Source organism: Manacus vitellinus, unplaced genomic scaffold (genome assembly GCF_001715985.3).
Source record: "Manacus vitellinus isolate BGI_N305 unplaced genomic scaffold, ASM171598v3 scaffold_19_pilon, whole genome shotgun sequence".
NCBI classification, from domain to species: domain Eukaryota; kingdom Metazoa; phylum Chordata; class Aves; order Passeriformes; family Pipridae; genus Manacus; species Manacus vitellinus.
In genome coordinates, this window is record NW_021939395.1 from 6,604,002 (window position 1) to 6,628,698 (window position 24,697).

General features: G+C 41.1%; 1 protein-coding gene across 1 annotated transcript in view; it reads left to right on the forward strand.

Moving 5' to 3' along the window:
• Positions 1–895: 895 nt before the first annotated feature.
• LOC103766680 (collagen alpha-6(IV) chain) overlaps positions 896–24,697 on the forward strand; it is a 41,618-nt gene continuing 17,816 nt past the window's right edge. Inside the window, exons 1-19 of the mRNA XM_018070689.3 lie at positions 896–934; positions 6,563–6,679; positions 8,279–8,347; positions 9,444–9,479; positions 9,900–9,962; positions 10,585–10,620; positions 10,758–10,799; positions 11,660–11,752; positions 12,450–12,503; positions 13,876–13,935; positions 14,861–14,905; positions 15,390–15,443; positions 16,739–16,808; positions 17,503–17,613; positions 18,437–18,586; positions 19,922–20,026; positions 20,929–21,089; positions 22,080–22,259; positions 22,827–23,010. Of these exons, the coding sequence (XP_017926178.2) occupies positions 896–934; positions 6,563–6,679; positions 8,279–8,347; positions 9,444–9,479; positions 9,900–9,962; positions 10,585–10,620; positions 10,758–10,799; positions 11,660–11,752; positions 12,450–12,503; positions 13,876–13,935; positions 14,861–14,905; positions 15,390–15,443; positions 16,739–16,808; positions 17,503–17,613; positions 18,437–18,586; positions 19,922–20,026; positions 20,929–21,089; positions 22,080–22,259; positions 22,827–23,010 (1,669 nt within the window). The remainder of the gene's footprint in view (positions 935–6,562; positions 6,680–8,278; positions 8,348–9,443; positions 9,480–9,899; positions 9,963–10,584; positions 10,621–10,757; positions 10,800–11,659; positions 11,753–12,449; positions 12,504–13,875; positions 13,936–14,860; positions 14,906–15,389; positions 15,444–16,738; positions 16,809–17,502; positions 17,614–18,436; positions 18,587–19,921; positions 20,027–20,928; positions 21,090–22,079; positions 22,260–22,826; positions 23,011–24,697) is intronic.

The following is a 24,697-nucleotide window of genomic DNA, read 5'->3' on the forward strand; positions in this document are numbered from 1 at the left end:
AGTTAGTCAAAAGAAGGAATGGAAGTATGAAAAAGTGCTTTCTGTAATAAAGAGTTGGATATATGTGGGTAGTTCATCTTCATGCTGCAGCTGGTTTCTAAATCTGGAGGACGTCTGGGACATTGGGACGCAGACTTGCATTCTGGGACTATCTAGAGATCTTGCCAGTCTGTTTGATGCAAAGTACTGGATCCTTTAATGATTGGAACTGATTTCCTTGCACTCAAAATATGCCTTATTTACTCCAGAATTGTTTCTGTCCACTGAAATGGATACATATGCAATACCAGCATGCCATAAGATTCTCTCTCTTTATCCTTTGTGGAAGCAATATACTTTACCTTTCCAAAACAAGAGCAACTTAGGCTGGATATTCTGCTTACGCAGTCTGTTTTGGAACTATCCAGAGAAGAGTGGTAAAAGCAAAAGTGTGGTAATTACTTGTGACTTGGGCAGGGTGGTCTGAAGTTAATGCAGTGGTCTGCGTATCTCTGGGGGTCCTATCCACATACAGACAGAAAAACACATAAGTCCTGTTGAAACTCTTGGAAAGTCAAGTGTGACACTGAGAGTTAAGTTTATAACAGATTGTTTATTTTCCTGGCATCTTGTTTTCCCCAGATGTGCAGTAGGAGATTATATTTTTACTTTAAATTGCCTGATTAAAACATTCCAGAAACACTCATTTGGCATCCAGTCAGGCTCAGATGCTCAGTTCCTATCTTCACTGACCCCTGTGGTCAGAGAGAATCTGCATGGGAGAGTTTGCTCATTTTGGTTTTGAAAGCTAAAGTCCTAAACCAAAAGTGTGGGAGGGAAAAATATCTCCCAGGTAACTGCAATATCCCGACTGATGATGTGAAATATAATGTGTACTCTTTTTTCTCAGGGCCCAATGGGAGTTCCAGGATTTCAAGGCATCAACGGGATCCCAGTAAGTTTGCATGTATAGATATAAATTACCAGAATGTTAGTCACAAACAAAAACACAATGAGACTGTCCTAGCACATGCATAGTGTCCCTTGCAATTGCTTGCTTCTCTCGGGAGGACAATGGCAGTGTTTGTTAGTTTACCTGGTGATTTCCATGCTGCTTTGTAAGAGGTTTGGATCCTCTTATAGGATAATAGAAAGTTGACACCTTTGAGGAAGTGAGCCTGAGTTACATGGGGATCCACTGCATCATTGATAAGCTTTTCTTTCAGCACCATGTTCCCTCAGCACTATGTCTGGACTGTATCATACAATCATAGACTTACAGAATAGAAAAGGACCTCAGAGAGCCAAACGAGCATGATCAGCTGTGCTTCAGGCCATTTTTAGGAGGTATTTCCTAATCAATTCTTAAAACCTTGTGAAGATGGAGATGAATTTCTCTGTTAGAAAAGCTTTGCTAATGCCTAACTTCAGTCTTTCTGCAGTTTAAACTTCTTAGTTTCTCTCGCTACTAGTCAGGAACACAGAGAGAAGGTTGTTCACTCTTACTTTGTGGTAGCCTTCTTGTATGTGATAGCTGTTATCAGGTCTCCCTCAATCATCTGTTCCTATGATATGATTGAAAACAGTGATGAGAGCTAAGGTCCTTCAGAGAATCCTTCACTAGGCTCTAGTTCTGGTTTAGATCAGGTGATAGGGGTAGCTAACCACGGTAACCACTTTCCCCAACCATCAAGAATTTCTTGTTTCTTCCATTCTTTAGGACTTTAACATTCTAGTGACAATTGTTTACAAAAATTGTGTGCCTACAGTGTTTTGACCAGCTTTCTTTTGCTTTGGTTTTCCCCAGTGATTTTTACAAAGATTTTTGCTTTACCTCAGGCAAATTTTAACTGGGCCAGCTTTAGAAGTTGCCCCAAACTTTCTTCCCCTTCCTACAATATTTAGCTCATCCTGCTTTCTCCTTCTGATAATAGAATTATTTTTATTTTCTTGATGACATTTTTCCATTTTCTGTATCATTGTGCCTTCAGACTATACTCATACTCCTACTCATCTTCCTAGCTTCCTCAGCTGGCCAGGAGCTCCAACTGTTGAACTGTGTTTTCTTACTTCCTATCAACTGAGTTGTTGCGATAGATTGGCTGAAAATGTTCAGTTGGCCCTATAAATGAGCTTGCTTGATTCCAGTTCCTTCCTGGCCCTTGTCCTTCACTCCCCCTCTGCTCATCCTTGCCTGTTTTCTCTCCTGCTCTACTCCCTTGCTGCTAATTTTTTTTTCTTTTACCACCAACCAACTCTCTAGGTCTGAAGAGAACAAGCTGTTCCCATAATACTTAATTTAATTGAACACACTGTGGGAACATGCTGTTCTCAGGATATTTTTGCAGATGAGGCTCTGGAGAAAGGGGATTCCCAACAGTGAGGGGAGGCAGAGATACAGCAACAGCCAATGCCAGGTAGTTGGCAGCGACAGGCATTCCAAGGAGTGAGTAGGGGAGGCAGAGGAGAGGATTCAAAGCCTCCACCATATCAGCATATGCAGATCTACTCTCCCTGCTTCACAGTATTCTGCAGGTGGGTGAATGGCAAAGAGGCAGATTTTGCTGGTCATGAACAGTAGAGTGCTCAACACTGTGTCTCTTCTGTGCCACAACTGCAGGGCAGAAAAAGGGGGAAGGGAAACTGGTTCCTACTGGAACCAGTGGCTACATTCTAGCCACTGAGATAAATGCTTCCATTGTAGGGTGAAAATAGCACCCACCACTGCTTGAGAAAATATTTTCACTTTTGCCATTGCATTTCAGGGTAGGGAGTAGCTTGGGTTTGTGAAATGTATACAAACATATGCACATTATATGGATGTGTGAAATTCAGAGCAAAGGAGAGAGCACATGTGTGTGCTGATAGATGAAAGAGAGAAGTGAAAATATATTGCTTTCTCTGCACAAGAATTCACATCTGAATGTGAAGGGAGATTCTCTGTAGTGTGCTGGTATGTTAACCTGGGCAGGTATAGTTTAGTCATCTCCAAAGGACTGCAAGATGGTTATGCAGAGGGGAATCCCACTATTGACCTTAAGGGAAGTGGTATTCCACAGAGTTCCCTTGGGGAATGCGGGTGGCAAGTAAATCATGTTGTTGCAGCTGGCCTGGCTAATCCCTTTAACCTAGTAAATACAGCAGCTACATGTGTTTATTGCTGGGCTTTCATGTCATGCTGTAGAAGAAACCCTTAAATCCTTGGCCCTACTCTGGAAGTTTATTTTTTCCTATAGGACAAGATTCAAGGACACCTCTGGCAAAGGCTGGAGCTGGGAAATATGTATGGCTTTTCATGAACTGTCCAAGGAGTTGTAAAAGGAAATATTTTTATGATAAGTGAGCCCTTGTCTGTGCCACGAAAGCCAGAGCTACATGAAGAGGCAGTTTTGTGACCCTCCTGGAGGAAACACAAGCACTTGGTGATGGCTGTAGAAAGACCACTTTGCTGTAGCAATCCACAAAACTGTTTATTCAGTTAGTTTTGTATTCACTCTTAGTTGCGTTTGTTTCTCTGTTTTTAAATATTTGTTGAGCTCTCCTCTCGGGGTTTCCTTTGTGCTGTTTGATTTAGAAAAGAGGTCCCTTGGGATCACAGTGTCAGTGTACAAGCAGGAGTCAGATAAAGTGAGGGCCTAGATAACCAGTTCAAGTTTCCTTATCTGTCTCATAGGGAATGTCTCCTTTCGTGAGAACAGAGACCACAAGCGACCTCTCCAGCCTGTGTTTTAACTCAGATCTGTAAATTAGTCACCCTGACATGTATAAGTAAAACCTGTGAGTCTTTTCCCTTAGTCAGTTGAAGTGCTTGTGTTGAATTGGCACATCTGCCAAAACAGGAATTAGAGGAGGTGAAAGCAAGGAAACTATTAATCACCATTTTTTTCAGGTCAAAACAGCTCTTTAAATCAGTATTTTAAATCCTTGGGGAAAAGGTTCATTTAAGGCAGAACTTTACAACTCTCAAGGAAGTCAGTTGTGAGTGTTCAGTATCTTCTCAGGTAAGGTTCTTAAAACAAACCATTATGGATTCTGATAGCAGATTAGCTAGAAAGTAGGAAACCCTGTGGATTTTTTTGCTAAAGCAAGAGACAGCATGTGTATGTGTGTGCCTGTGTGTCAGTCTGTGTCATGCTTTGGCTCAGAACCACAGAAATGGATGCCATGGGATTAAGTGACGGGCACAGATTTATTGAGCACACATAAGAAACCACTGTGGTCAGCAGAACTGACGTCCTCTCTCTGTGAGCCCTTCTCACACATTAAGAGGATACCAGAATCCTTTGGGCCACTTACAGACTGGGGCAGGAGTAGGAGATCTCACCCAAAGCGTTTCCCAGGACATGAGGACAGCAGTCAGCTGCCTGCCAGGGCTGGCTCTTGGCCAGCACTAAAGCTTTAGCAGCTTAACTCCCTGTGTCTCGCCCTGAGGGGCAGATGTTGGCCCTTCAGCTTCACTGAACCTTGCAGCTGGTCACCTTATGCTGTAACCAGATATGTGTGCACTTGTCCCACATAGCTCCTGGTTTTGTTGATGCTGTAAACAAAGTGAGAGACCTGGTAGATACTGGTGGGTTGCCACTGATTTGTTCCTGCTTTGGGAATTAAATAATTTCTAAGAGACAAACACAAGTGGCAATAAATTGGTGCTTCAGCTTATTCCTGTTACTTTACCAGAGCCTGGCAAGTCCCTGCTTGCACACCACATGTGGATATTTTGACAAACAGACTTTAATCATCAGAGCAACTGGTACTATTAATGCAGTGGTGTCTGATGCTAATGCTTTGGGATGACTTCATTCCATGCCTTGTTAAATCTCAAATTTAAACTTGTTTGGGTGAGCTGCCTTGACCCTGTGGTTGAGATGCACTTGCCATTCATTCAGTTATACCTTATTGACTGACAGAAAAAGCAGATCTGAGCTCTCTCCATTTTGTTGCCACGAATTTCAATGCAGTTGTCAAATGAGCTGGACCAAGGACCTCATCTGGCTGGAAAATTAACCCCATTAAGAAACAGAACAGTTATTTCTCTGCTGTGGATGTTTCCTGCTCTCACTCATCTGTTCTGCCTGTGCCTGTGCCAGCACAGGGAGGAGGTAGCTGTGAGTAAGCAGGAGTGTGCAATAGTGCTCCTGGCAGCAGCTGGGACCAGTGATCAGCTTGAGTATTTATGTAATTAGGGCCTAAGTTGCTCTACATCCTTGGGATAGTCACTCTGCTACTGTGTGCCCCCAGCTTCCCATCCATAAAATGAAGACTATAGCATTCCCACATTTTTACAAGGGATTTTAAGATCCTTAGATCAAAGGTTTTTCATTACTGTCAAGTTGTGATTGAGTTTGATCAGAGCATATACTATTGGCTTGGACTGGGAAGACCTTCAGTGATGCAAATGTGTTTTGTTTTAAGTGTCAGGCATGAAGGGTTATTAATGTTCTGCTTTATCTCCATTTTATCCATGTTTATTTTTTTTACTTTGCTAGTGTGAGTCATACCTTGTTTAGTGCCATATCTTAAGGATGGATCTTTGGGCTCAAATGAAAGTACTTTTGGGATGAATCAAGATCACTGTGTGCAGAGGGGAGGGAGAGAACTGTCAAGTTACCAGTACTGTCTCCATAAGTTTAATTTTATTTCCTGCCTCAAAACACTGTCTTTGAGCACCACAGGACTCATTTATAGGAAAAGGAGTATAGAATAAGGAGCTGCTTGAAACCTGGGCAATGTATCTGATAGTTCTGCCTTTGTGTGTTCTGCCTCACATAACCTGTATGACACTGAAGAAAAAGTAACTAAAGTCTCAAACTTTGATTTCCTTTTCACCAGTACCATGAACTCCAGTCAAATTAGTAGAGCTGCACCAGGGCAAAAGAGGTGTGAAATCAAAGTTAGGTACAATTCAATTCTGCTCTGCTTGATTAATAATTGGTATTACAAATACTTTTTTTAAAATGTTGTTAATTTAATTGGTACTTTCTCCCAGTTGCTTTGCCTAAGGTTTAAAGTTCATTATAATAAGTAAAGCTGTTTTGCTTGAATGGCCTGATGCTGGAGCTTTAACATCTGTTGATCTATTAAAAGAAAGAATCCATGCTGGAAAGGAAGAGAAGTCACTGAAACTCTAAGCAGATTGGAATTATAAATGCTCAGTATTGTTGAGTCTGCCTCTGCTCTTGTTTTCACATGAGCAACTCCCATTCCTGGTGTCAGGTGCACCCTTGTGTGCTGTTTAACACTGTTACATGCCATATGTTTCAGAACTGCTGTGGGATGAGTATTGCCCTTTTGGGACCTACTCATGCACAAGTTATGTACTTCAGAAAATTACCCCTTGGAGAAAAAGGTAATCAGATGAATGCAGCCAGTGTTCTAAGATTGAACCTTCAGGGAGGATAAACAATGCTGGCTGAAGATGCTCGTTCCGTTGCAGTCTGCCATACACTGAGCTTGCCTGGGAGTTGTGCATTTCTTTTGGGTTGTGTTGCCATTTGGAAGGAAGAGAGCAGTTTTCTGGAGACAACAGTATTACTAATAAAATAATCGATCCTGTTAGTCATTCTCTTGTTTTCCCTTTACACAGGGTCACCCTGGGCAACCTGGACCTCGAGGTCTGCCTGGCCTCGATGGCTGCAATGGTACCACTGGGAGTCCTGGCATTTCTGGATCAGATGGCTTTCCTGGCCTACCTGGGCTGCCTGTACGTCCCAACTCAAATGCAGTGTTCTGTAGTCACTAAGCCAGGATTTACTTTTCATGACATTGCTGGAGAAGTAACTGCCAAGTACTTAGGAAGAACCCGGATAACCCTGAGTTTATTACAACTGTTAGAGCTCAGTATAATTTTCTTACTGAAATTCCACTCTGAGGATAAAATGAAGATCCTGTGGACTCAATATGCTCCCACACCAAATTATACCATTGTTACTGGCACTATTCAAGCCAACTCAGAAGAAAGTGTGGAACATCTTCTGTCTGACATGTTTTAAGTTAGTGGATGCTGATTCAGGAAAGGATGTTACCACATGTTCAAGTCTATTCATCAAATTTTGGATGCCTTCCTTGAGGCCTTAAGATAGCCAGAAACTTCAGACTCACTGATTGCTAAATAGAATTCACTTTCCAGGGTATTTATTTTATATGTATGTATAAGTAAGTATATCTTTTACTTTTGAAAACATTTCTCTACCACCAGATTGGAGTTTTATCTTGTCTGCGTTGGATACCTTAAAGTTACATGTTTAATATATTCAACTGGGCTCCCCTAGAGCTCCACAGAGAGTGGTGCTCATCCAACCTGGCCTTGAACACTTCCAGGGATGGGGCAGCCACAGCTTCTCTGGGCAACCTGTGCCAGTGCCTCAACACCCTCACAGGGAAGAATTTATTCATTATATCTCATCTAAACCTACCCTATGTCAGTTTGAAGCCATTCCCCCTTGTCCTATCACTACACCTCCTGACAAAAAGCTCCTCTCCAGATTTCCTGTAGACTCCCCTTTAGGTACTGGAAGGGGCTCTGAGGTCTCCCTGGAGCATTCTCTTCTCCAGGCTGAACAGCCCAGCTCTCTCAGCCTGTCTCCATAGCAGAGGTGCTCCAGCCCTTGGAGCATCTTTGTGGCCTCCAGAGCTGGATGCAGCACTCCAGGTGGGGTCTCATAAGAGTAGAGTGGAGAGGGAAAACCCCCTCCCTTGACCTGCTGCCCACACTGCTTTGGATGCAGCCCAGCACAGGGCTGGCTTTGTGGGCTGCGAGTGCACACTGACAGCTCATATTCAGTTTTTCATCCACAAGTACTCCCAAGTCCTTCTCCAGGGCTGCTTTCAATCCACTCAGCCAAGCCTAAATCCCTGGTTGGGATTGCCCCAGCTGAGTTGCAGGGTCTTGCACTTGGCCCTGTTGAAATTTGTGAGGTTTGCATGAGCCCACCCATCAAGCCTGTCAAGGTCCTTCTTGGATGGCATTGTTATGCATATGAACAGGGGGGTTACACCATGTCAAATGAATTCAAATGGGATCTAAAGTTGTCAAAGGCCTAAAATAAAAGGGAAAGCTAATATAAGCAGGAAAATTCCAGAGAAGATATTTGCAGAACCTTGTGTTTCTAAAGCTGCAGGAAGTCTTTAGTTCTCACAATAGCACAGCTTCTCTGACAAAGGATCAGTGGTACTTTTACAGTTTACTGGAGCCAGGAGTTTGCCTTGTTCATTATGCTGAATATAGATTCTTTCAAAACTAAAGCAGTATTTTTTTCCCCAAAATTTATTTGTTACCTTTTTTTTTTTTTTTTAAAACCAGGGTCGTCCTGGCCCAAAAGGCATTAAAGGAGAACCTGTTTTTGCTCAAGGTGGTCTTAAAGGAATGAAGGTAAGACTTGTCATTACACAGGAGAAAATGCAATACAAGGAATACTTTGATATCCTACAGGTTGCAGGGCTGACACTGCAGGTTCAATTGCTCATGGTGTCAGTCCTGGGTGTCTTGGGCATGTCTGAATGCAGAGCTGTGAAAAAGGCCCAAGAATTACTTCATTAATGACAACACAGGATGCTCTCAGAACTTGGAGTTGCTTAGTCTGTGCAGAGATCTTGTTCCTCCCATGCTGAGATGCTCATCCTGTTCCTGCTCAGTGCATGTTATGATTCCTACTGTGAGACCCAGCTGCCTCCCAGTGTTTTTTTGTACTGGAAGGTACTAGTAAGTAATCAGTGATATTCTTGGTTTACATACATGAAGTCATATTCCACTTAGAGTATTTCATGTTTTGCTGCTGTGAAGTCAATAAGGAACTTACCCTGAAAGGTCTGTATCAAGTCTGTAATTATTTTTATTTTTATTTTCTTGTATAGAAAATACAAACTAGGTTCTTGAACAGGTTCTTGAATATTCTTATGGAAAAAATTTGGTTCTCTGTTGCCTTGAAACAAACACTCACCAGCCTACCATGATTTTGATTTTTGCCAGAAGTACTAACTTTGGAATAAATCTACAAAAGATTCAGTACCTCTTATGGTGCTGAATTCAGCAATTTTTAGCAGCCTTATGCTTCATTAAATATTGAAAATATTAAGAAATTTCCTCTGTCATATAAGGCCTTTCCCACTGACTTTATTGGTCAAAATTAGGAACTCTTGTAAAATTCTACCCCATTATGTACACTCATAAGTTGGTAAAAGTTAAGTAGGTCTCTATTTATTTACTACTATATTTATGGGAAATACGGATAGTTTTGTATTATAATGGTATGCTTTTGCATAATTTATAGTGGTCTTATAATTTTTTAAAATTAATTTTCTCTTGTTACACATAAATAAAATGGTTGTAATTTCTCCTGAGTTTTGGAAGCTCACCATTACCCAGTTCAAATATGGTAGCACAGATTTCAAATTACTTTCCCATTTACACTTGACCTGATAATTTTCCTTGACCTGTGTAATTTTTATCATTCATTTATAATTTCTAGGGAGAAAATGGTCTTCCTGGATTGGATGGAATTCCTGTAAGTTATTTAATTTGGGAAATAATGATTTTAAAGAATATTAAGTAGGTACATTTTCAGGTATTAGTTCTCAAGGACACTTTTCAGATTATTGGGATGTGTATTTATATGTGATAGCAGTAGTGTGAGCTCAGAGTTCCAGCTCTGTAATGCTAAGAGTGGATCCACATTATGCTGGAGAAAGTCAGAATTATCTATTCCATTATTCCTTTTTCAAACCAAACTCCCTTCTACCACTGAACTCTGTAACTTTGATTTCCAAAATACATCTGATCATGTGAAATAGATTGTTACAGTATTTAAATTGGCATACTTAATTAGGGGATATTATTTAATGTTTCCTGAGACTCACTTCATCTTTGGTTGGGGTTTGATGGGGTAAATGCTGCACATTCACTACTTGTCCTGTTTTCCTTGTAGGGCCCAAAAGGTTTTCCAGGTCCAGTAGGTTCTGCAGGCCCTATAGGGTTACCAGGTTTGCAGGTAAGAGACCTCAGGCATTGCACTTGTTGATAGAACAGTTCAAACTCTTGGTGGTTTTCCCTCCTGCTCTGTATTTGTGTCCTGACGAGGAGCAAAAGTGTGTGTGCATCTGAAAGGACTGAGCACAGCTGACTTCAAGCACAGAATGCTCAGTCTTGGATAGTTTAATCTGATCACAGGTCTCCTCTCTGGAGTGTCCAGAGCAACAATCATGAGTGAGGGCTCCAGCAAAGCTCTAGGGTGCTGTGTACAAACACTACATTATACTGTTCTGAGCCCTTCCTGGTCTCAGGACTAGAGGGAATAGTCTGATCTCTGCATGTTCGGAGCCTTTGTTGTCATGAACTGTGCTAGAGTTGCCTTTTCAAGATCCTACAAGAGAGTTTCCATTGGGAAGAGGTAAAAACAAGCTACATGTTTGTTGACTTTAAGTTGAAGTTTGCTCTTAATTAAGGACAGTGCCAAAGGGCTGTACTAGTAGAGATGAGAAGACTTAAGACCACGTGTATCACTTTTGGTTTGGAGGCAAGAAAGTTCAGGTACCACTGCAGATCCCAGCATTGCTTCAATTGCATCCTAATTAAGTCAAGAGGAATAAAATCTTGCTCTTGTTCATATCTAGGGTCCAGTGGGTCCTCCTGGGCCACCAGGTCCAAAAGTAAGTACCTACCTTTCCTGTCTTCCTTTTACACCTGATTGTTGTGTTTTTAAACAGTGCTGTGGGCCTAGAGGATAGTGATGATGTTGTTGCTGTTGTTTTATTATTCGTTCATCTTGGGTTTTTTCCTCTCCTAGGGTAACATGGGATTAGGCTTTCAAGGAGAGAAAGGAGAAAAGGTAGGTGAAACTTGTTCTGTTATGGAGGGAACATGAAATAATACTCTAGTGTTCCATCACAGCTTACTCCTCTAGAAAGTTGCTAGATTCCAGCATTCTCTTCCTTTCCTTTTTCTTTTCCTCTCTTGGACTGATTAACAGTCCAAATACTAAAGAGTCTTGCTGGTTCCTTATCTGTTGGTACACAAAAAAAGAGTGGGAGCTTTCTCTGGGTGAAGAAGAGGAAGGGGAAAATATTGAGTATTTTTGTGGTTATCAAGACATGAGGTCCTTAGACATCTTTTCAATCTCCTTCTTTCAGTTGCTTTTAACCCTCACCTCATTTTGAATTGTTCCACTGACTTCATTCTTTTTAGCTTTCATGATATTCTTTGGGTCAACCAACACATAATTTATTGTCTCAGTACCCTAAATGGATGTCCTGCATTCTGTGTGAGAATTTACACTGGCATAATGGGGCTTCTTAAAGTTCTCAATTTGAGACTTGGTTCTGCTGCTGTTAAAATTAATTCTCGGCATTCTACATTTCTAATAGCTCCTTCCCTTCTTTTCTTTGATATTTCTCCCCAGAGTTTTTCTGGAATGTTTTCCTGTTGATTTAAGTGCTGAGCCTTTTCTTTTTTTTCCCCCTTGCCATGTTTTTATGCCCACAAGTCTTTGGAAACAAATGCATTTTGGTCATCTTAATTTTCCTTCTGAACTTCTGACTTCCATGACCAAACTCCTGTGCCAGCATTCAGGCACACAGATTTAGATACGTGAGATATAATTAGAATTGTTTTTCTTCTGATTTGCAGGTCACTTCCATAGAAAATTAAACATGTTCTGCATATCCTAATATCTTCCTCTTTTGTCATCAGGGCGATGTAGGGCTACCTGGTCCTCCAGGTCCCCCACCATCCACTGGCATACTGGAATTCATGGGATTTCCAAAAGGAAAGCAAGGAGAAAAGGTCTGTAAATGCAGTTCACAGACCCTCTCCCTCCCCATGCACCTTCACTCAAGAATTAGCAAAATTACTGGACAGTGAGAGCTCTTACATTTCCGAATCAAAAGAATTTTCGGTACTAGTTTGTTCTGTCAAATGGCTATTGAATAAAAATATTCTTAGCTCAGAGCATTGTGAGCCACTACAAAATGCACACCTCTGAGAAGGAGAAATCTGAAAGCTATTTGAGGTTTTCATCATTAATCCTAAAAATAAATGAACTGTAGTCTGGTTTTGTTGGATTTGTGAAATTGTGTCAACTGAAGTGAAAAACTCCAATCAATTTAGAAAAATAAATGAAAGCTCCAGCTCTTGCTTTGGTGCACAGTGCTCTGAAACAATCAGATTTCCCACCTTTATTTTGTTAGTCTGGAATTCTCTGAGATACATATTGAGGTCATCAGTGTTTTTAAAAAAGCTGTATGGATCTTGTTAAAAATTCTCTACACACATTAAAATTAGGCATATTGAATTAATCTGGGACCTGTCTGTCTGCTGAGAGACACTTTTCTGGTACATGGTGACACAAATCCAGTGTATTTGCTGATAAACAAATTACAAGGCCTTGCTTTAGGTGTCAGGAGCATGAGGACTGAATTGGGGAAAGTCTTGCTTTCACAGGCACAGTGATTTATTGTGCTTGTCTCTTCCCCCTTGTCAGGGTGAGCCGGGCCCTCAAGGATTACCTGGAGACAAAGGATTGCCTGGCATTCCGGTAAGGACAGAGAAGGGTTTTTAATATTTACCTACTATGAGTTAGATGGTTCCACACTCTCTGAATAGCTCACAAGATCTCCACAGGAGTTTCTAGGCACCAGAGAACTTTGAAAATCTGATAAGAACGTCCACAAGACCTTTTGCTGAGTGTGAACTCTAATCTGGTATTTTTTTGTGCTGTAGATACAAGGAAGATAATGCTGTCCTACCATCCACTTAGAAGGCAGCCAACATTTCAGAGGAAACCTGCACGTAGCTGTACCCGGGACATGGCCACTTGATGGCAGTGTTCCTTGATGGCCCACAGACATCTTTAAAAATTCTTTTTTTTCCCCCTTTAATTATGTCTAAACACATCTTTTGTTATTTTACTTTAAAGCTGTAAAGCACATGCAGATCTTTCTGTCTGTCTATATATATATAACCAGTTAAAATGGGCTGTTTAACATTAGTGCTCATAAACTCAGCAATGTTAAGCATCTTCTCTATATGAATCAAGAGCAACAAATTATCCATGGATTCCAGAGAACTATTTCCCAGCTTATAATCTTTTGTAAACAGAGGTTGTTTCACTAAGTTTAGGGAATAAATATTTTGAGGAACTTCTGACTAATGAGATAAATTGTTTGCCAGTTTCTTCAATGTACAGATGTTCTTAGTAGAAATACGTGCAAGAAAAACCTGTACATGAAGTACAATTTGTTATTAGCCTCTTTGGACATGCTCCATTATGTGCATTTTTAGCTTTATGCATCACAAGAGACCCATTGAAGCTGGTGAAGCTGAACATATGTGCAAACTTAACCTCAACCGTAAGATATTTTAAGACTGAAGCCTGAAAATTGCTTAACTACTGTAACTCTTGCTGAAATTAAATCCTGGTGTTCTGTCTCTGGATTTGATACTTCTTGCTGACTGGGAAAGCCACCAAACATTTCCCAGTGTTGAGCGTGAAAATGCTAGCTTTGTGTCATTCTGAGGCTTTAGAAGTGAAAAACGTGCTCTGAGCATTCCCCTGAGCTGCCAGAGTTAAGAAATGAGATTTCAAATAATTTCTAAATGTAGAATGGAATACAGAGTAGCATTGGCAGGTCTTTGCTGTCCCTTGCATTTGCAACTGGAATATGTACCATGATTTAAATGGATGGAATTCTTGGGGAGTGAAGAAGGTACTGTGCTGCACATCCTGCCAAGTCTGGCTGATAGAGGTTTTCTTCTTGGGGCAAAATAGTCCCAGCAGAAACAGTCAGTTCCCTTTATCTCTCTGTTGTACTGTTTATGTTAATAAATTGGTTTGTGCTCACTTTACTTAGGGCTGTGCTGTTCAGTTCCAAACAGAACACAGATTTAATGTTGATATTTTTCCTCAGGGATTTGGAGGTGTTGGAGAAAAAGGAGAAAAAGGTGTGCCTGGCTTACCAGGTGGCAGGGTAGGTAACTTCACAAAGTCCTTAAATGCCTGTTTTTGAACACATGAAGTGGGCCTTTCATGAACAGAAGCATTCCCAAAGCATGTAAGAGTCTCAGACATAGGACTGAGTCCCAGAGTAGCCAGCACCATACAACAAGAGATATTCTTACAAGTAGATATTCTTACCTCAATAAAGCCTCAGATTAAAGGTGAGATGAAGATGTACACAGACAAGGCAGCCCAAAAAAGTCATATGAAGTATTGAGTGGAGGGCTTGATACTGCAGGGCCAGTGTTTTGCCAGTTTTTTTGAAAGCTTCACAGAAAAGGAAGCTTGCAGAAGTCCAAATGAAGATAATAAAGAGGCCTTGCATGTACTTTAATGAGCTCTTAGCCAGTGCCAGAATCAGCCATGAGAGAACACAGATAGATATTTGGGTAAAAAATGGGGCAAGCTGGCCACACATTGGTCTGTCTGGCCAATGAATGTGGAAGTTAACAGCGTGCTCAGGCACACACCAGCCTGTGGTTCTTCAAACCACCTGCAGAGATGTGCTTATAGACAACAGGAAGACCAAGGCATTCTGTTCTGCATATGCAGAATAAATTGTCAGATAGAAAGTCTTGACTGCATTAAGATTTATGGCTTTATAATTACAAGCTAATGACCTAACTTCTTAGGAAGTTGAGACACCATGACCTAATTAACTTGAACTGCCAATTAGAAAGACAATGGCTAAATAAGATAAGACTTCATTTATCAATTATTCTGTTAAATTCTTCCCATTGTGATTGTTAATATTTGAGAGATAGGAAAATCAGTGGTAGCTTCTCTTTCTGAAAATTTTAACTTTTCATTCTTTGGTGCTGAGATATTTGGAGCCTGATTTAATAAGATGAACCTGAGAGGAAGCCTCTGAAAGTTAATTTTTTTGGCTGCTCTAGGGTCTTTTGGGACTGGATGGATCTGATGGGATTCCAGGGAGAAAGGTGAGATTTCTTTTATTTTTTACTGTGCTTACAGTTACAGAAGCCATCTAACTGCTTAAGGTTTACTGACTTCCTTATCTAGTGGCTGCAAGTTCTCTGACGGATTTTAAAATAGTGAAGCTAAGTAGAAAGTCCATATAAAATTTAAATCTCTTGATCTGTCTCTCTAGTTAACCCTGCGTGTTCAGTCACTTTCTTCTATATTTTATGTACATCCTTTTCAAAATATACTGAAGTTGAACTCCAAGGTGTCCTCCTGGCTTGCACATCCTCACAGGTTCTCATCATCTTTACAGCACAGGGAGGCCTGAAGGAGCTCTGATATTTTACAAGTGCTGAGAAATTGATGCCATCAATTTTCTCTATTTCTTCTTCAGATGAGTTGGGTTTGTGGTTCAAGTCCAGGCACTGAAGATGTCTCAGCTAACAAATAATGCCACTTATTGTCTCACTCTGTATCAGTGTTCCCTGTGTGATTTTGCAGGGTCATCCAGGTGTTCCAGGCTATCCAGGACTGGATGGAGTAGAAGGCATGAAGGTAACTTCTCACTAAAGCGTTGCTTTTTTAAAGATGTTTGTAGGAATAAATAAGCATTGTTGCCCTAGTTAAACCTTCTCTTTACCTGTGTATCACTATAATTTTCAGTATGTTTCAATTCATCACTTACTTTATTGTTAAGCATAAAAGTGATTGGTTGTTGAACTGTGGTATTTTAATATTTTTTCAATGTTCAATCATGCAAGTTCATGACTTAGAATTGTAGATGAAGACTTTCTGGTCTCCTTTATCCTTTCACCAATGCCATATTTACTGGACAGCTGAGGCAAGATTAGGTGGAAGTAAGTGAATGTTAAGATAGTTGTCAAGGCTATCTGAGATCTTAGATCTGATAATGTAGAAAATTATGTGTTCAGTTCATCGTACTGGAGATAGACAATGCATAGCAGACATTTTCTGGGTATCTCACAATTTAAGGAGTCAGACAGCTGTAAACTGAGTGGAAAATGATTGGATAGTAGTTCGCTGTGAAAAAAACTGATCTGCCACCAAGATTGCTCTGTGGTTGGTAGACGTGAAATACAGGTACAGAAGGGGTTTTTCATGCAAAGCACATGGAAGATGTAGTAGTAGAGGTTTATGTACAAAGGAATATTACTTGAAGAACAGCAAAGTGTGCACTGCCTTGGCTCACTGCGTGGCGTTTATGTGATAAATATGACGGTAATTTGGACAGCAGTCAGATTTTGCACTTGCTATTTCAAAGAGGATCTGATACTCTCTGGGAGTATCAGTGAGAGGATGGAGTGACACTGCAGTTGATAACAGCTTGCTTGTTCTACCTGGATGATTTTATGGAGCAGTACATTTTCCTAGAAGCTCCTATTATTGAAATTCAGGATTCCAAGGCAACAGATAGCTGCAGTGATGGATGCTTTTAAAAATGAGTATGTTCATAGCAGCTTTTACCACAAGGTGAACAGATGTCATCTACCTGATATTGGTCAATGTGCTGATACAATACTTGGTCTCCAGTACACATTGTATGTACAAGTCCATGCTTCCTATGGAGGTAGTGGGATGCCTTCAGAGGATGGCTGGATAGTAGCAGCCATCTTATCTGAGGCAGCCATCAGCTTCATCAGACAGGAGGGTGTAAGTCGGGACAGCAGATGATTATGAATACCAGAACAAAGTGAATTCTTCACCAACACAAGGAATGATGGGTAGAGAATGACCACAGACATTGGTACCACAATACAGTGTGTTTCCTGACAAGCACTCCTCCTCTCCATCACCCATCTCAGTGTGACATGAATCTGTTTTCTCTGCAGGGTGAATTAGGTGACATCGGTCCCCCAGGCCCTCCTGTCGTTATTGACAGGGAAGGTGTAGTCATTTCAGGTACCCATTTCATTTTTGTTTTGGAACTCATCTAAAGCACTTTTTCTGATCCAACTTTCCTTCTTACTGTATTTTACCACTTCTCCACATTGTATATTGGGTCTAACCCACCCCTTGTTATTCTTCCTTTAATTTCTGTATTGTTGGCATTTGTTTATAGCTTCAGAGTTTACAGAAAGTCTTTCATCCCCACATTGCAGGATGATCTGTTTCAAGGCAGGTTGAAATTTTGTGCCTGGGAGGCAGACTGTTTGTAAGCACAGAGTCTGTGCTGTGTGTCTACTCTGTCCGTCTTCGGTGTACCAGGGAAAAGTGGCTTCCTTGTGTTGCTTGGTAATGAGGGCTCTGAATTGTTCAATGTGGTAAGAATATTGTTGAGAAAATGAGCTTAATTAATGCCACAGTTGACCGAGGCCTCAATGGGAACAGTCTGTGAAGCCATAAAGGTAAGGGGACAAATTGTATGGTCTGTCCTATTCTTCTTCCTTCACATGTAGTCAAGTTTGAAACAACCTCTATAACAGCTCAGGAGGATTTTTTTCCCATTATTATTAACTTTGACTAACAGGCTTCCTGCTAACAGCTTGGCAGCCTTTGCTGTCCATGAGATGAGTGGCTACTACAGGAACTGACTGAAGAGTTTTCCAGCAGAAATTCTGAGAGTTTCTTCCTTGTTTTCCTCTTTGTCTAATAGGTGCACCAGGTGACCCTGGAAACCCGGGAATACCTGGTCCTCCAGGAGATGAAGGGATCAGTGGTTTACCAGGCCTTCCAGGAGCTCCAGGGTTTCCAGGCCTGGAGATAGGTAAAGCAGCTGCTTACAGTACTCTTACAAGCTGTTTGCTGTGTTTTTTGCTGGGAATTATCTGGATAGTGGCCTGGAGACGGTGAAGGTATTGGTGCAAGCCTGTCCCTGCTCCTTCAGCTGACTGATTTGCAGACTGCTGTATGAGAAATAGGAGACAGGGATGTCACACAGGCAAGCCAGTTGTGTTGACCTGGATGGGAGCAGAGTTAGTGCCACAGTTATGACAGCCCAGGTAAGTGTTCATGTGTGACTATTTGGTGTAGCAGTGCACACAGGAGGCTGTTGTTTGATTTCTATTTTGACTGAGTTGGTTGGCAGAACCCTTCCTACATTTTAAATCCTAGTGAATGCTTCTTAAATTTTTTTAATGACTTTTCATGTTTGCAGTAAAGAGCTAGCAGATTGTCTAGATAAGCCCATGGCTGGTGCAACCCATTTGCCCCATCAAAGATCTTACTCAAAAGAGATCTTTTTCACTTGAATGTCATCTGTGAAGTTCTGGCCTGCAATGATCCAGAGACTAGGAACTACTAAGGAAATTGTCTCAGTGAAAGGAACTCCCTCAGTCTTACATAGTTATTTGTCTAATTCATTAGTGGGACTTAAATGCAGTGCTGTGAAGCTTTTTGGATGACCAAAAGAGTGTGTAAATTTAAGCCAGTTGGTGCCTCCAATTAGTACTTTTTCCTTCGTGTACAATTACAAATTGTTCTGTGCTAACATGGTTGTAGTTCAGGGCACAACAGTAATTTTCATAGCATTAAAAGTACTAGAATGTGTTTTCTACTGGAGAGCTGCTCACTGTGTCATTGTTGTCTAGATGGAATGGGCCCTGGAGGGTCTCCAGGTATTCCAGGTGTGAAGGGTGAAGTGGGAGAACCAGGAAGAGCAACAATTGGCTTACCAGGCCCTCCCGGCAGAGGTGGTTTACCGGGTCTGCCAGGAGCACCAGGATTGCCTGGTCCACCACGTATGTATATTTTTTACATCTGTTTTTGTATTGGATTCAGAGTGAAACAAGACAAATTTATTTATTTAGCAAATCTTAAATATTTGACTGACACCTCTTTGTGATTGTAACCCACAAACTTAAATATATCAGCAGCCACTCCTATGAAGTAAGAAAATAGAGCTAATTATTGTTAAGAGTGGTAGCCTGAGAGACTGAAGCATAAGGTTATGTAAACACAATTTATGACACTTTGAAGTTCTAGGCTAGTCTCTTATTAGCTTAGGTAAAGAATAGACCATGACCTTATGAACACCTGAGGTAAATATCTGTCTTGTGAGTAGGTATTTTGGGTACCAGGGGTCAGATAGGATGCCTGAAGAGACAGTTCTCAGATCTAATGAAATGTGATTTTATTTTTACATGTTCATTTGTATAGATGGCCTTATTAATTAAATGTGCATTGTTTTATTTTCCTCAGAAACTGAGTATTACATGAAAAGGGTTGATTTTACAAAACTTTGTGTTTTACCATTCCACCATAAGCTGCATTCAAACAGCCAGTTTTATTTTTGAGAGCCAACCTTTCAAAACAGGACAGGCTCCAATGATGGAGCCAGTGAGCATGATCTGATGAAATGATTTTCTATGCAGAAGAAATAAGTGGTCTCTTATCAATAACTGTTTGCTAGTCAAATCTGGCTCACTTTTCTGCAGAGTCTGTAAAGCTCTTGTGGCTGTGTTTAGCTGATGGTTGCAGTTTGTTTCCGTGGCACATCAGACGGTGCTGGTCAGCACTCGGTCTTACTGTTGTCACTGAGGGGAAGGGTTTTCAGACAGTGTAGTTTTAGATTATGTTAGATCACTTTCCACTGCTGTTTCCGTCAGCTTATGTTTCATTCTATTCAGCATATAAACAGATGTAGAAAATAATCCTGCAGTCATGAAGTGAGGGACAGGACAAGTCCCCTTAAACTTTTCACCATTTAATGTCTTTCCTGAGCTGCAACCACTGAATGAGAAGCCATTTGCCCTTCTCTGTACCTCCTGTTCACAGTTTGGTGAGTTCTTTGGCCAGCTAAGTCTGCCAAAAGGTGCAGTGGCAGAGCAGGGGAATGAAACTCTGTTGCATCCCCGTTTTGAGAGCTTTTGCTTTTCTGTATGAGGAGCTGGAAGCGAATGTGGCAGAGGACTGCAACCCATGATACCAACCAAGTTCCACCTCCTTGTGTAACTTCCACAGTTGCGGTTTCATCCAGTGCCATTTCTGTCAGCTGCAAAACTGACACTATAAGTCAGTAAAGAGCTGGAAATCAGCCTTCTCATGGCTTTTCCTTGCCTTCTTTCTGCATATAGGCCCTTCATTCTCCCCAGACATGATCCTGAGTGGAAGGATTGGGGCCCCAGGGGAGCCTGGACAAAGAGGGCTTCCAGGAGCTTTGGGTCCAAAGGGCTACAAAGGTAAATGACTCTTGTTTTGGGAGACCCTTTTAGCAGTCACTGGGCCTCAGAAATACATTTATACGTGGTTAATATTCTAAGGGATGAGATGTGTCTTTATGACAAATCACAGGAGGTTGAGCTGGGTTAAAGGAGCCAACAGCCTTTACAATTTAGACAGAGTTATGCCCAGCACTGCCAGTAAAATCCTATTTTTGCCTTCTACTCTGCTCAGCCAAATAAGCCAATAAATATCTCATACCCAGAAAATTAGCTAAGTAAGTTATGCTTTAAAGCCATAAGATACAGTGAGACCTAGAAATAAAATCATGTTCACTGCTTTTGGCAATACAGACTGTAAATGACAGAGAAACTCAATTTTATTCTCTTCTGTGCTAAAATTTGTGAGAATTTGGGTCTTAGTGTTAGACAGAATCAGCAGCAAAAGCTGTTATGATGCAGACACCACTGTGCTTGGTGATTGTTTGGATCCATGGCCAATTACAGTTCAGGGAAATATAAAGATTCAGGTGAGGGTCATTGTAACCTACTGTGAGTGGAAGTATGGAGTTGCTTTCTCTGACATAATAACTATCTCTAAAAAAACCAACAAGACTTCCCTAAAGCTCTCCTAAGCCCATCTGTTTAGGAAGGTTTAAACCTTTGGGAAGAGGTCTAGAAGTGCTGAGGTTTATGCTGCACATGGTAATTTGGTGAGGGGCATTGCACAGAAATTCAGCTGGAGAAAACCTGAGCTCCACTTGCTTGGCACTCTCATCACCTGAGCAGAGGAGACATAAAATCAAATCATATGAGAATGGCTTTGTCTTAATGGAATCAAATACTCCTTTTAAAGCTCTTGCAACTGAAAAGGGTCTTTATCCAAATGAAACTGAGTTTGGAGTGTTGACTGTATTTTCCAGGAGAGGCAGGTGATTGTGCTTGTGATGGAGGAGTTACAAGAGCTGGTCTAAAAGGCATCTCAGGTCCACCAGGTCCGTCGGGAAGCCCTGGTGTGCCTGGTGCTAAGGGCATTGGTGGAGACCCAGGCACTGTGGGTGCACCAGGACTGCGAGGCCCTCCGGTAAGGCAGGAAGAGTTTATATTGGTTGTCATGAATTAAAGGAGAAGAAGTGCCCATGTGCAATTGCTGGTGTTGAATGTAGTGAAAGCAGAACACATTTTTATTTTTTTCCATAATGTCTTCTATTTGTTTGGATTTAAAAAAGAAAAAAACAACCTCGAAACTGATCTGTAAAAAGAAGCTGAAAGTAGAGACAGCATCACCTATAAAAAATGGGAGAAGAAATGGTTCTTAAGTTCTGAGAACTGCACGTTCATCAGTCAAGAGGAAAACAGTAGCAGTTATTCACCCCAGGACTTCTTGGATGTAGACATACATGGATTAGACCCAGGGCTCTTTCTAAGTGAGGGCTGACTGGGGAAGCAGATGTACATGTGCATGGGGAGAAGATCTGAAAAATCAGACACTGAGATCTTTCCACATCATTGCTCATAGCTGTAAAAACTGTGCACCGTAGATGCAGTCTGCCTCCTGACTGCTGGATGCTAATTACATCAGTGAGAGTTGAGCTGGGTGTTTTATCAAACAGCAGCCATAACAAACAGGATTTTCCAAAGTGCTGAGCATTGCTCATTCTAAGTATTTACTTTTGAAAATTGTGGTCCATAAAGATACCAATCTTTCAGCTTCAGAATATCTTTATTAGTGTCAGTAAATGCAGCACACCAAGGAATAGGGAAGAAGATTCAGTACTTGGGTCCTGTTATATCATGAGTGATATAACGTTCCCAGATGCCATACAAGATTGCTGTCTCTCTAGTGCTGTATACCAGGGTTTGTCTTGCCATGTAAAGCTGTAGTGACAGTAGAAACAGTTGAAAATAATCAAACCTCTTTTTTTTTTTTTTTTTTGCCCAGTGCAATGTATACAATAGGAAACCCTTTGGAGATTCTTTCCAGCTCCAGTCATTTCCTCATATATTTTTAAGAAGCAAAGCCTTTTCTCTGCATGTTCATGTTCCTGGGTTTTTTTTATCTTTTGGTGTGTAGGCTTCAGCTGGTCAGCAAGGTCTTCCAGGCCCTAAGGGAGAAAAAGGGGATCCATCCTATGCAACAGCCAAAGGTGCCCGTGGGGACCGTGGTGCGACAGCACCCCGAGGACCTTCAGGCATCCCGGGAACTCCTGGTAGGGATGGACTTCCAGGCTTGCCAGGCCCACCAGGCCCTCCAGTAAGTCCAAATTAATTTAGCAGCAGTGCTTCAAATCTGGAATAAGGAGCAGAGACAGTGGCCAGGCCTAGCTAACTGGTCGTGATTAGCCCTGTGGTAAATCTCCAAATACATAAAAAGCTCAACATCCCGGAGCACAAATTTGTCTTTGTCAGGATTAATAATTGCCAATCCTTATACCTCTGGCTACCCAGTCAAAAGATAAGCTTCAGTAGTGGGGTAGACCCTAATTCTGTTTTATATTGTGTCCTAAAAGATAAAAGACACTGGGGGCATAACTACAAGGGAAATCTTGAAATAGAAAAATCGCACCAGAAACTTTCTAATTAAAAAGAAAGTAAATGTCTTTCAGAAAATGTAATATTTGCATTTTGGCAAATAGAACATAAAATATTCTTTTGAATAGTCACTGACTTTCCCTGCATTTTAAAATAAAGATAGATAATTTACAGTAGTTTCCATATACCTTTCCAGGCTCATCTGAACCTTTGCACAACGAAACTCTTATGCAGTTTTAAAAATTATATATCTTTGATTTTCAGCTGTAATTGTCTTTGCTGTGAACAGGGTGATGGTGGCCTAGGTTTCCCAGGTGAAAAAGGACTGCCGGGACTACCTGGCTCCAAGGGCCATCGTGGAGAAATAGGTTCTCCTGGCGTTGGATATCCGGGTCCTAGTGGAGTTCGTGGACCGCCAGGTGACCCAGGAGCAGATGGGTTTCCAGGACAAGCAGGTCTTCCAGGCCCTCCAGGTAGGTGTTGTTGGGTCTGCCTTTATCATGAAAAGGTGCAAAGCTGCAAGTCAAATGGCACTGAACTTACTGCTGTGCTTGTAGCCAGGCTAGAAGGTTGCATTAGGCTAAAGATTGAACTTTAAATTAATTGTAACTGGTTCATGGGCTCACCAACCTCACATAGCAGTCACAGCTTTCTCAAGTTGTCATGTTCAGGAGGACACAGATAATAAGCAACAAATACTCAAGCAGTGCTCAAATACTAAGAGTGTTAGGTGGACCTGCTCACTGCCTATTGCTGGAGAATCATTTTACACCAAAGGTAGTTTAGAAGAATGATAATATGAGGTTTTTAAAAAAGCACAGCCTACTTCATTGTCCAGATAAAAATAGTAACTCACTGATATCTGAGATGTCTTAATCAGTTTTCAGAACTATTACTGCTATTGAAATAAGAGCTCCAGATTTTTTTAAAATAACAATTTGTATGAACGAACAGGTGTTGGTGAATTGATTGAAGAGATTGTCACCACAGTCAGGTAGGGAGTTCAGTTTTGACTGGTGCAACCAGCTCTGGGCTGTGTTTGCTTTCTCAGGTGCTACACTTTGGCTTAGTTGGTGTGCCACTGTATGTACCTAAAGCATACCATAATGACAAGTGATAAAGTAAATATGGGTTTGATAATGCTTCATATATGATGTTTCATGCTCATTCTCAAATTGAGTTACATCTAAACATTTATGGAAAATACTTTCATAACAAAATGACTGCAGAGAACTAGTCCCAGTGTCTTGATTCCATGTCAGCCATTTAAATATAAATTAAGACAAGCAGTGTTTTTTCTTTGTCACTGCTGATTTTCAGTGTATTTTTCATTCTGTGTGTACTTGGGCTTCTAGGTTTGTAATTCTTTCAGTATCAATAATGCAGAATCAGTAATGTATTTGCAGGCATAGCTTTGTATATTGGTTTGCATAGGTTTGTATATTGTAGCATAGCTTTCTGGACTGATAAACTGATGTCTGAGTTCAAAAACTTGGTGGTAAGACCAGTGCAGTGTGAGGAGTTGGCGGAGGACTCTCAAACCCAGGGGGAGGTGAGAGCCAGGCCAGAACAGTGCTGGGAAGGTTGCTGGCTATGCCAGATGCCATATTACCTCACACCAGTGTCACGCTGGGTTGTTGTTATGGGGTGAGGAGACAGCTAGCATTAATGTCCCCCAGGAACAGTCTGCATAAGCTTTTTTTCCAATTCAAGTCACATGCTAAATGCTAAAAGCTTTACTAATTCATAGCTATGAATGCTTACATCTTTGTTCAGTAAATTGTCTCTTACAAAATCTGCTAAATTAAAATTGCATTGTGAGATAAGTAAAAGTAAAATGCTCTGTGCATGATGTGAACTCCAGATATTCTGTGGAGCACATCAGAAACCAGCTTATTATGAATGCTACATCAAAGCTTTGGGAACAATAAGCAGTCCTTTGTAGAAGAGTATCTATAGTCAAAATATGTGGGAAAGTGTGAATAAGTCATTAGTCAGTTCAGTTTGCACCTCCATAGAGATGTGTTAGAAAACTTGTGAATGCATCATTCCCTCCATACTAGGAAATAACTTGCATACATTAAAAGAGCCTTTGATGTAGGAAATTTCATCTAATATTGAAGAAATGTGGGTGGGTGGAAGAAATTTCTTATGCTGTCC